Below are 13,398 nucleotides of genomic sequence, written 5' to 3'. Positions count from 1 at the left end.
CCCAGACAGGGACCAGATGCACAGGTTTCATTCAAACCATCACTGACAGTGTGTGAGTGAGCTGGAAACTGTGGACAGGTGCACCTGCAGAGGGAAACTGGGAAGTACGCACGGACTGGGAGTGGGGTGGGGGGGGGGTGAAGAGTTCGTAAGACTGGGGGACAGTCCTAAGCAGCCCCCCCCACCCCACCCCACCCCCACCCGTGCTGCAAAGGGAAGTATTGAACACTGAATACAAAAGCAGCAGCTCATTCTCAAAATTAAAGCTCATTAAAAACCAACCAGCAGTTTTTTCCACTGAGAAGGAGCGAGCCCACACGTCGGACATGTGGTGTGTTGTGGACGAGTTCACAGAGCGCAGGTCCACCATGTGCCTTTAAACAGAGCTGAGCAGGTCCACCATGTGCCTTTAAACAGAGCTGAGCAGGTCCACCATGTGCCTTTAAACAGAGCTGAGCAGGTCCACTACTTTTACTGAATTTGTGATTGTACGTGAACTCGTGGGCCGCCGTGCCAACTGTACAAAAGGCTCCAGCTGTTGGTCCAGTATCCTGCTGTGCTGTCAGTAGTTGAAGTGTTTGGTTCCAGTGGATGTCAGACTGATGTGATGTTCACGTCCGTTTGATTGATGTCTAAATGATGTGGTCGCTGTCTGTGGTGCTGAACCCTTACTATCAAATTCTTTGAGCTGTGTGTCAAACTGTAGTAGTGCCTGTAAGACCCGCTGTTGTGGGCATGTGCGTGTTGTTAAGTGACGCAATTACAGACTTTATTGGGTTTGAAGGGCCCGGTCATGTGCGCCGCCCCCGGCCCCGTACTGACATGTTCCACCTCTGCCTGTGGGAGACACCAGAGTCAGTCCTTCCATTAACAGGAACATACATCTGTGTTGGTTTGAATCTAGAATGCTGGTTCCCCCTCTGTCTACCACTAAATTCTAAACTGATGTGGTTTCCAGGTGTGTCCAAACACACACACACACGCACACACACACACACACACACACAGTGTTGAACCCACTGAGTTTGTGCAGGACTGGGATCAGGTGACTCCACGTCTGCAGGTATTCCGCTCTTAAACCGTCCAATGAAATGAGCAGCAGCGGCTGACGACTGAACCTACACACACACACACACACACACACACACACACACACCTCAGCTCCGTCCTGTCATTGGTGTTAAAGGTGTGTCCACCTGTGTGTGTGGTTCTTACCCATCTGGACAGGTGGGGGTGGACAGGTCATCACATTCATCCTCCACCCACTGGGGTTCTCCTACACACACACACACACACACACACACACACACACACACACACACACACACAGAACAGGAACATGAATTTTATTACCTGTTTCTTACCTGTTTCTTACCTTGTTACTTTTCACCCCCCCCCTGCAGTGGAACATTTATACATCTGTTCCATAAATGGACATAAACCAACATACATGTGTTAGAACACACCATCACAGACCAGGAAAACAGCAGCAAACCAACACTGTGGTCAATTTAACAATTAATCGGATTAAAATACAGAACATTTAGCACATTTAATGTCTGAGGCCAAATATTTCTTTTTTTTTCCTTTTTTGGGCTGTCAGACCTGTAACTGTGCGGTGGTACCTGTGGGACCTGTAACTGTGCAGTGGTACCTGTGGGACCTGTAACTGTGCGGTGGTACCTGTGGGAACCTGTAACTGTGCGGTGGTACCTGTGGGACCTGTAACTGTGCGGTGGTACCTGTGGGACCTTACTGTGCAGTGGTACCTGTGGGACCTGTAACTGTGCGGTGGTACCTATGGGACCTGTAACTGTGCGTGGTACCTGTTGGACCTGTAACTGTGCGGTGGTACCTGTGGGCCTGTAACTGTGCGGTGGTACCTGTGGGACCTGTAACTGTGCAGTGGTACTGTGGGACCGGTACGTGCGTGGTACCTGTTGGACCTGTAACTGTGCGGTGGTACCTGTTGGGACCTATAACTGTGCGGTGGTACCTGTTGGACCTGTAACTGTGCAGTGGTACCTGTGGGACCTGTAACTGTGCGTGGTACGTGGGACCTGTAACTGTGCGTGGTACCTGTGGGACCTGTAACTGTGCGGTGGTACCTGTGGGACCTGTACTGTGCAGTGGTACCTGGGGGACCTGTAACTGTGCGGTGGTACCTGTTTGGACCTGTAACTGTGCGGTGGTACCTGTGGGACCTGTAACTGTGCAGTGGTACCTGTGGGACCTGTAACTGTGCGGTGGTACCTGTTGGACCTGTAACTGTGCGGTGGTACCTGTGGGACCTGTAACTGTGCGGTGGTACCTGTTGGACCTGTGGGACCTGTGTGGTACCTGTGGGACCTGTGTGGTACCTGTTGGTGTGATGTGGTTCTCGTACCGTGGCAGACATGTTTGTAGTTGGTGCAGCAGTCTCCTGCAGACAGACAGTCGTCGGAGCAGTGACACCTGCTCTGCGACAGCCTCTTCTCTCCACATCGCAGCTTCGTACACTCCCACTGTTGGGCTGAAAACCACAGAACTTCGTCAAAGCCGCGTCACGCACCGACCCGACTCTGCACGCACACGTACGAGTCTGCCGGTCGTTACGGCAATGAGTTCAAAGATAAATACAGTTTTTATTTAATTCTCTGATCGTGTGCAGATGAACTCATACTAACAGTTTTTATTTAATTGAATTTCATGTTTAACTCACTGGGAACGGTGCAGGTGTCGTGGTAGTCGTAGCAGCAGCTGTCGGTGACGTTACAGTTGACGTCACATCTGCATCCGGGGACGTCGCCGTCGAAGGGTTCATAACATCGACCCCTGCAGGAAGTGTGAGGGACGACTGGAGGATAAAAGCAGAAGTGTGTCACATGTGAGGGGCTGACAGTAAACCCTGGGGTGGGGGGGGTTTAATAGGGTCGTATTTCCATAAACAGCTTTAAATGGCACAAATAAGGAGCAGCGGCGAGCCATTAAAAGAACAAAGCAGACCAAGAATTTACAAGAGGAAAGGATCTGCATTCACACAGCACAGACAGGCTCAGACACACACGACATGAAATTAATTAAATTAAATGAAACCAGAAACACAGCTGACTGTCAGATGGTGCATTTTTTTATCTGTAGGTTATTATTGTTCTGTCATTGTTTATTCATCGTATGTTGGATTTTCACTGTATTTTTTTTTTACTGGAATTATTGGTGTAGATCCATCCACCCAGCAGATGTTCACAGTCCTTCTGCTGTCGATGGTTCATGGATGTTCACATTTATGATCACATTAACCAGGAGGATGGATTCATCTGAGTTAAAGCCTTAACTTTAACAGACCTAGTTATAAAGATACGCTAACTATTACAGACGTCATCACTTTGTCTGAATGAGCTCTGACATGTGAGCTGTACATGGAAGTGAACAATCTGTGGATCTTTGGCTCTTTTCATATTTAATTGAGAATCCACAATCAGAAAATGAAAAAATGACTCATTTCATTATTCATGTACAAATAAAAAAAAAAAACCAAAAAACAGTTTTGTTTTTTGTTCTTTCAATTTTACGCATAAATTAAAAATTGTAAATAATCAAATGGACCAAATGTGGGGTTTCATGTTGACTTTATATATATATATATATATATATATATATATATATATATATATATATATATATATATATATATACACATATATATATACACACACACACACACACACACACACAGGGTGGGGAAGCCAAATGTACACTGAACATTTAGTTGTTTTTTCTCAGCAGACACTACGTCAGTTGTTTTGAACCCAAACATATACTGATGTCATAATCATACCTAACACTATTATCCATACCTTTTCACAAACTTTTGCCCATATGAGTATTCAGGAAAGCAAACGTCAAAGAGTGTGTGATTTGCTGAATGCACTCGTCACACCAAAGGAGATTTCAAAAATAGTTGGAGTGTCCATAAAGACTGTTTATAATGGAAAGAAGAGAATGACTATGAGCAAAACTATTACCAGAAAGTCTGGAAGATACTATTAAAGAAGAATGGGAGAAGTTGTCACCCCAATATTTGAGGAACACTTGCGCAAGTTTCAGGCAGTTATTGAGAAAGAAGGAGGACACATAGAATAAAAACATTTTCTATTATGGACATTTTCTTGTGGCAAATAAATTCTCATGACTTTCAATAAACTAAATGGTCATACACTGTCTTTCAATCCCTGCCTCAAAATATTGTACATTTTGCTTCCCCACCCTGTATGTGTGTATATATATATATATATATACACACACACACACACACACACACACACATATATACTTTGTTTTTATTTGTTTTTTCAACAAACACAATACAACACACAAACCTGGGGGTCACTGGTTGAACACAAAATATGTAAATCACAGACAGCAGTAACTGAGCATTATTTTGTTTGTAGTCCATCCATTTTCTCCAGTGCTTCATGAACATGTGCTCCTGGAGTCGTAGGCAGTAAGTCAGTCATTCCATGGACTAGATTTCCTCTATTACAGCCTCTGGTCCTCACGAGGTGCGTCCGTTTTGAGCCAGTTCCTTGTAACGGCCTTTTTGGAAGTGATTTTAAGAATTTGACAGAGGTATTTGTCTTCTTTTTTAATACATTTCCTGGTAGCAGTCCCAGCAATAGGCATTTGGGGTCCTTAGGAATTGTGAAGGTCATAATACCCTCAATTATTTCAAAAAGCCTTTCCCAGAAAGATTTCAATTTTATACAAGTCCAGAAAATGTGACAGTGATTAGCAACTGCGTGCCCACACTGTCTCCAACAATATTGTCTCTGTCCCTTTCCTTCAGTAGTGACATGTGGTGGAATAAAGAATGGGATCAGGCTGTTCCACCCAAATTCATGTTCACATTTTTAGATCTGATGCGGTTTGACACGTTAGTCCCTGACTTGTTGGTGTGTTGCTCTGGACAGTCATGGGTTTGCTAGTATTCTGTCTATTGCATTCTGTGATAATGGAGAATTTGGTGTTACTCAGAGGAAACAAACGCGTTATTGTGAAGGAGGACGACATGACAACTGAAAAAACAAACAGGATCTTCCAGGTGTTGTTGTTTTGTCTAACACAGCGGGTCCATGGCAAGGTTCGAAAAGTTTTGGATTTTTCATTCTAGTTTAGTTTTATTTAGTTTGGACTTTTTTTCTCTAATTCAGTTTGTTTTAATTCATTTTTAGAGCAGGTGTGATAGTTTTTATTAGTTTCAATTTTTTTTCCCAAATGCTTAGTTGTAGTTCAGTTGTAGTTCAGTTGTAGTTCAGTTGTAGTTCAGTTGTAGTTTAGTTGTAGTTTAGTTGTAGTTCAGTTGTAGTTCAGTTGTAGTTTAGTTGTAGTTTAGTTGTAGTTCAGTTGTAGTTCAGTTGTAGTTCAGTTGTAGTTTAGTTGTAGTTTAGTTGTAGTTTAGTTGTAGTTCAGTTGTAGTTCAGTTGTAGTTCAGTGGTCTCTTTTCTCTTCTTCTCTGTGCTCCTATTCAAATCAATCCCAGACAGGACTCTGCTGCTTTAGTCTCCATGTTTCCAGGTAGAGTGGGGACCAGAAGACGACTGGAAACCACAAGTGAACACAAGTGACGGAGCAAAAAGTGTCGTATGGAGACAGCACAGAAACTGAGAGAGACAAAGAAATCCATTGAACATCAATCTGACATTGACAAAGACCAAAACCAAGGGAATTTGATCCAGAATTTTTATACGTTTTACTTAATTTTGTAAACACACAATACAGTTTCAGTTAGTTATCATTTTTTTCTTTTAATTATAGTTTTTATTTCAGTTGACTAAAATGTTTTTACAATTCTAGTTTTCGTCATTTCATTAGTTTTCATTAACGATAATAACCTTGGTCCATGGGAGACAATCTAAGGAGAAGACACTAAAACAAACACACCAACAAATCAAGAACTTCCAAATCAGACACAAAAATGTCAACATGAAACCCACATTTGGTCCATTTGATTATTTATAATTTTTAATTTGAGCGGACAATCCAAAGAATGAAAAACAACTGTTTTGATTTGTGCATGAATAATGAAATAACAGGTCACTTTTTTCATTTTCAGATTGTGGATTCTCAGTTTGAATATGAAAAGAAGCGATGACACACAGAATGTGAAGTCACTGCTCTTTAATTGCAGCTGGTTTTAATGGTTTGAACATTAAATAAACATGACTGTGTGGTTGAGTTTGTTCCAGGTGAATGAGTCAGATCCTCTGAAGACGATCCACAGGCCTGCTCTACATTACCAGAGGTTCAACAGGATGTCTGCAGCCTCTGATGATCATACTGTCTGAACAGTTCCACCTGCACCTGTTTCATTCTTACAGACGTAGATGAGTTGGTGAATCACTCAAATAAAAGCCTCCTGAATGCATGTATGGATGAGTATACGGGTGTATGAGTGTGTCGGTAGGGTGGTCCAAAAAACAAAAAAAAAATTTTTTTTTTTCAGATTCTCTGGATTCGAACCCTGCATTTGGTTCCATATCTGGCCAAATTACTTTGGTCCAAATTTGATGTAAATTTATTAATATTTAGAGGTGTCACAGACAGGTGCAGATTACTCCACATGTTACAACAGAACTGTCCAAATGAATAAAGCAGATTAGAATAATCTGTCATTTTATTCTCCAAATCAAACTGACACTCACATAAAAATGTTCCTTAGAAAGTCCAACAACCACTGTTGGTTTATTGAAATGACCAAAAATGTTCCTGTGTTCTTTGACAACTTGTTGCCAGTACTGTTTGTGATCTGCATTTGTTGTTCAGATACAGTTGAAGTCTGGAATAAGCTCCGCCCCTCTGTCAGTGACATCACTGACAGCTTTAGTGGAATGCCCAGTTTTCTCCTCCTTCTGAAAGTCTGCATCATCAGCCCAGTCTACTGGAGGAACTGTTCAGAATGTTTGTGGCAGATCCAAAGGTTCAAACAAACGCATGGTGCTGGTGGAGACAAAAGCCCTGATCTGCTTCCCTTCACAATCTGATGGATGAAGGACATCCCAACGCTTTAGAGGAACCAAAGAACCTGCATTTAACATCATGGTGTCCACCATCAGCTGCTTCTGCTCTGGTGTCACACTGGAGTCACAGAATGGACCACAACCAGTTCTACACTCCAGTACCACAGATGTGGGCGGAGTTACCTCATCCATATATTTACTCCAGTACCACAGATGTGGGCGGAGTTACCTCATCCATATATTTACTCCAGTACCACAGATGTGGGCGGAGTTACTTCATCCATATATTTACTCCAGTTCCACAGATGTGGGCGGAGTTACTTCATCCATATATTTACGCCAGTTCCACAGATGTGGGCGGAGTTACTTCATCCATATATTTACTCCAGTACCACAGATGTGGGCGGAGTTACTTCATCCATATATTTACTCCAGTTCCACAGATGTGGGCGGAGTTACTTCATCCATATATTTACTCCAGTCCCACAGATGTGGGCGGAGTTACTTCATCCATATATTTACTCCAGTCCCACAGATGTGGGCGGAGTTACTTCATCCCATATATTTACTCCAGTCCCACAGATGTGGGCGGAGTTACTTCATCCATATATTTACTCCAGCTCCACAGATGTGGGCGGAGTTACTTCATCCATATATTTACTCCAGTACCACAGATGTGGGCGGAGTTACTTCATCCATATATTTACTCCAGTTCCACAGATGTGGGCGGAGTTACTTCATCCATATATTTACTCCAGTTCCACAGATGTGGGCGGAGTTACTTCATCCATATATTTACTCCAGTCCCACAGATGTGGGCGGAGTTACTTCATCCATATATTTCCAGCTGAATCCCTCAGACCTTGGTTCTGATAGTTCTGCTCTTCTTTTACAGCTCAGCTCATCTTTGCTGAAAATGAACAATTAGTCCAATTCCAGGAAACTTCAGCAACTTGTGCAACCTCTAAAACATCTGCTTTTTCTTCCAATTTTTTTCCTAAATCCTCTTTTGAATGACAGAACCTAATGCAGGGTTCTAAATGGAGGTTATCTGAAACTGTATTTTTTACCAGGATTGTTGGACCACCCTAGTGTGTCAGCCCACCTTTGTTTTTACATTTCTGCAGATCCAGGCCCAGACCCAGTCCCAGACCCAGGATGATGGTTACCATGGAAACGGCCAAGGCGCCGATCTGCGGAGCACAAACGGTGTTAGTGTTGGAAAACTTTACATCAATGAGGACAAACAGCATCATAGAACAGCATCGAGAGTTCTAAGAGTTCTGAAACAGAGAATGACTTACGATATTTACAATGATGTACTTTTCATATAACTAGGGCTGTGTACCGGCAAGAATCTGGTGATACGATTCAAACCACAATACTAGGATCACGATACGATATATCACAATATGTTGCGATACTGTTAAAAAAGGCAATTTTTCATTGGTTTTGTTTCTTTTTATAAAAGATTATTTCCTGGAAAAATTTAATTACACCAGAGATCTGCACAAATACTAAATACATTTTTATTATATACCGTATAACTCTCCTGTACCAATAAAATGTGACTAACCTGAACAAATGTGACCAACCTGAAATGTCTGTATTAAATTCAGTCCAGTTTGAACTCTTTTCTTCCTGTTCCTCAGTGTTTAGTGTCTTTGGAGATCTGATCCAGAATGCACATGGACTAATGAGAAGTGGAGGAAGAAGACTGAGAAAATTACACTGATTTTTCTGAAGAAATTTCAGGTTTTTTCAGGTTATTCACATCTTTTTTTGTTTGGATAGTTTATAAAAGTATTTTCATAATTTAATGTTTTTTTATTCCCTTTACCCTAAAACAAACACAAAAGTTTCCAGTTGTCATTATTTATCAGTTCTTCTGTTCTTATTTGACTGGTTGGGTCCACTGCAGATCACATCAGACTGAATGTGGAACCTGAAAGAACAGGAGTTTGAGAACCCTGATCTAAAGCATCAACAGATGGACCAGGAGAAGGAAAGGAACAGGTAGAATATTTAGAAAATTTGTCAAAAATGTGCAAATCTAAATTTCTCTCCAGAATGGGCTGGTGAACCTCTTCCCAGTGCAGCTCTGATCAAACTGAATGTCGGGTTTATTCTCATGTTTTTGTCTGCAGTCTTTGCTAAAGGTCATTCCTTTCTTTGGCACTAACTGGTCTCATTAATTTCACGTGTGCATCTGGGAAACATCATAATGTCAAAACCCTTCCAGTAAAACTCATCCACAGATGAAAGCCTCTGTCTAACGTGCGTCAGTATGAAGCTGGGTTATCATTTCATTTTATCTGATGGTTCTGTTTGGGAATAATTAGGACTGTTTCTTTTCCTTTACTTTGTTGAAAACCATCATACATATTTCTGTAGAACCACTAATGACTGGATCAGTTTCAACATCTTCAACAGTCATTTTACATCAAGTCTGAAGAAAAACAAACCATCAACAACCAGCACAAAGGAATCTATTACTCCCTAAAAACAGTCTGTTCTCGTAAACACCCAGGGTTACGACAGACCTTCACTGATTAGATTTACTTCAACCGCTGCACAAAAACACATGGAACGGCCGTTAGTTTCCATTCAGGTCCAGTCATTTACAGGATTTATGTTCCCATGTTAACAAGTGTTCATTGAACTCAAACCTCCTCCAAACACACCCAACGGTGTGCATGTGTGGATCAACTATTTCTGTTTAAATTCAACAGTTTCCAGGTTGTTCCATACAGCAGGAAAACTGCGGTCAAACAGGGTAATTAATTTTTATAAGTAATTTAACACTGATAAATGTAAACATCCACAGAGTCCACATTCCACAGTGGATGTGGACAATTAAGTTCCAGATACAAGAGATTGTTCTAAGCTACAGGTGGATCCAACTGGAGGAGAATCAGAGTCGTTTTGAATTTTGGATGAATTTTGGAAAATGTCTCAATGATGACAGATGGAAAACTGTAGATGTTGTGACCTTGCTGTGACCTTGAACTTTGTCCTACTGGGACCAAAATGGACTGGGCTGGTCCCAGGGCCTAGGCCTATCTGTGGGGAAGATTTGGGAAAGATGGGTGGAAGAGTTTTACACTAAAGATGAACAAACACACACACACACACACACAAAGTGATCACAATAGGTAATAATGAACAAAACCCAAATTAAACAGAGATTCTTGATGTCAGTGTCTGTCCGAGCTCCATCATCTGTAGAAAACATTTCATCCATTTGAGGTTTGAACGTATTCAGGCGACATCCATCTGCCTTATTCAGCTTTTAAGAATTAAGTCCAAACAAACACAGATGTATTTAAATTACAGTTTTCAACGTTTATAAATGGTTTTCCAAAAAGCATAACATATGTTTGTGTAAAATACACTCAAATATACCAAAACTATGTAAAAGTACACTAAAATAGACAAAATACACCAAATATTGTATTAAATTACACTAAAATGCACTAAAATATACAAAAAACTATGTAAAGTACACTAAAATAGACAAAAATGCACGAAATATTGTACTAAAGACACAAAACCACTAAAATACACTAAAATATACAAAAAACTATGTAAAGTCATGTACTAAAATAAGTAATGTACTAAAACTATTAATGTACTAAAATACTCAGAACAAAAAAAAAAAAAAACCTAAAATGCACTAAAATATACAAAAAAAAACATGTCTGTACAAAGTGTTACATTCGTACAAACCCATCGTTCATAAGAATCTTTGTGACCTTGATGGCATTAGCGCTCTGTCCTTAAAAATGACAACATCTAGTCTCAGAAAATGAAAAAAAACAACCAAAAAACAGCCGTTTTTGGTCCGTTTTTTCCATTTCTGTCAGGTAGTAAATGACAGCAGAAAATGAAAACCAATCTGTTTTTTTAGTTTTGGTTCATCTGTTTTGACACCGAAAAAGAAAAATGCCTTGAAATTTAATTTTAATTCTTGTATTTTAAAATGACAATCAATTAACCATTAGTTTTTGTTTTGTTTCTGAACAGAAAATCTAATCACCAACAGATCCACAGACCTACGCTGAAGTCTGTAGAGGACAAGAGTTGGACAGTTTTTTTTTGGGTTTTTTTTTTTTAAAGAAAAACACCTTGAAATTCAACTTTAATTCTTCAATTTTAAAATGAAAATCAAAACAAACCACTAAAATATACAAAAACTATGCAACAGTACACTAAATAGACAAAAATACACAAAGTAATGTTCTGGAATACACAAAACCCCACTAAAACGCACTAAAATGTACAAAAACCATGTCGGTATGAAGTGCATGATTCGTACAAACCCACCAGTTTGTCTTTTGTTTCTGAACAGAAAATCCACTCACCAAGACACACAGACCTGCACTGAAGTCTGGAGAGGACAAGAGGTGGACAGTTTGACTTCTATATAAAACTAAAAACAGTCCACTACAACAGACATCCCATAATAAACAGTCCACACTGTGTGTGATCCGGTGTCATGGTTCTGTTCTGACTGGACATAGAACAGCTGGACTTTGGTTTCATTTGGAACCAGGTCCACATCCCGGCTGTTCTGCGTTCACTGTGTCGGTTCGAATCCTGACATCGTCCTTTAAATCATTAAATGTGTGTTTTTTTGGTCCTGGGGGGTCCAAAGCCCCCTGGTACTCACTATGAGCTTCTTGCGTGACAGCTTGGTCCAGTCCATGGTCGACCCCCAACGAGCGTCAACTCCACAAAATGACCGATGTTTGAGACGCTGTGAGGGAATCGCACTCCTCCAGTTGTGTAAAAAAAAAAAAAAGAAAAAGGCCGACACTGTGACCTCTGGACCAGGAAAAGTAACTGATTACCAGAAGCAGCAGATAACCTCACGTTTCTGCCTTTCCAGTCAAACCGCCAAAGACCTTCTGACACCTTCAACCTGACGGACTCACCTGATCCAGGTGAGATGAAAAGGCCGCAGCCCCGGGTAATGATTAGCCCAGGCCTGATTAGACCGATCCACGTAATTAATGGGTTTATTAGACATGAATGACGGTGAACCAGAGCGGATGAAGACCATAACGGCCTTTAATGAGCTTAATGCAGTTCCATAACCTTGAGCCTAGAACATATGACTTTTCCTCGATAAGATCTGATCGGATTTTAAACGATGACAAATCGTTGATCGATCATCTTTGCGCTGATTCTGACAAACACGGCAATAAAATGATATAAATCCTGATCAGCCTGTGCAGATACAGATACAGGCATGTGTTTAGGAAGGTTTATGGAGGCTGCTTTTATTTGACCAGTAGGAGAATACAAAAAAATAAGCTAAAATATAAAAGAACTATGGAAAAGTGCATGAAAGTATACAAAAATATACTAAAATTATGTAAAAGTGCACTAAAGTATCCAAAAATACACTAACATTCAGAAAAATAAACAAAAACTATGTAAAAGTACACTAAAATATGCAAAAACTATACTAAAATATACAAGAATACACTAAAATATAAAAGAACTATGTAAAAGTGCACTAAAATATACAAAAATACACAGAAATTTACTAAAATATACAAAAACTATGTAAAAGAACACTAAAATATGCTAAAATATACAAAAACTATACTAAGATATACAAGAATGCACTAAAATATAAAAGAAGTATGTAAAATGACACTAAAGTACACAAAAATACCCTAAAATTCAGAAAGATATACAAAAACTAGGTAAAAGTACACTAAAATATGCTAAAATATGCAAAAACTATACTAAAATACACAAGAATGCACTAAAATATAAAGAACTAAGTAAAAGTACACTAAAGTATACAAAAACACACTAAAATTCATTAAAATATAGACACAAATACACTATAATTCACTAAAATATACAAAACCTATGTAAAGTCCACTAAAATAGACAAAAAATACACTAAAATATATGCTACAAAAACTATGTAAAAATACACTTAGATATATGAAAATACACTAAAATATACAAAAAACTATGCAATAGTACACTAAAATATATTAAAATATACATAAATTATGTAAAAGAACACTAAAATATATTAAAATATACTACAATATAAAAAAAAATATGCATAAGTACACTAAAATAGACCAAAAAAAAGGAGCTAAAATACACTAGAGTAAACAAAAACCATGAAAAAGCACACTAAAACAAGAAAAGCACTCGGAGAGCGCAGACCTCCGCCAAGACAGATCCAAGACCCCCCCCCACCCCCAATCATCACCAAAATTTAATCATTTCTTCCTTGTGTCAGTATCAACATTTACTGAAAATTTCATGAAAATCCATCCAGAACTTTTGAGTTATCCTGCTAACAGACAAACAAACACACACACACCACAAAGCAAAAGCCATCACAGTACCTAGGTAGGTAAAAATA

At 39.7% G+C, this 13,398-nt stretch overlaps 1 protein-coding gene across 1 annotated transcript in view; it reads right to left on the bottom strand.

The window, feature by feature from the left end:
* Nucleotides 1–11,703, bottom strand: part of LOC115428207 (venom phosphodiesterase 1-like) — a 130,763-nt gene extending 119,060 nt beyond the window's left edge. Inside the window, 6 exon segments of the mRNA XM_030147044.1 lie at nt 1,021–1,118; nt 1,216–1,276; nt 2,387–2,512; nt 2,702–2,836; nt 8,101–8,188; nt 11,668–11,703. Coding sequence (XP_030002904.1) covers nt 1,021–1,118; nt 1,216–1,276; nt 2,387–2,512; nt 2,702–2,836; nt 8,101–8,188; nt 11,668–11,703 — 544 coding nt within the window.
* Between the last annotated feature and the right edge of the window lie 1,695 nt (nt 11,704–13,398).

The sequence above is a fragment of the Sphaeramia orbicularis genome, chromosome 11, assembly GCF_902148855.1.
Source record: "Sphaeramia orbicularis chromosome 11, fSphaOr1.1, whole genome shotgun sequence".
NCBI classification, from domain to species: domain Eukaryota; kingdom Metazoa; phylum Chordata; class Actinopteri; order Kurtiformes; family Apogonidae; genus Sphaeramia; species Sphaeramia orbicularis.
Note: the sequence above shows the minus strand (reverse complement) of the source record. Positions and strands in the feature narration are given on the sequence as shown.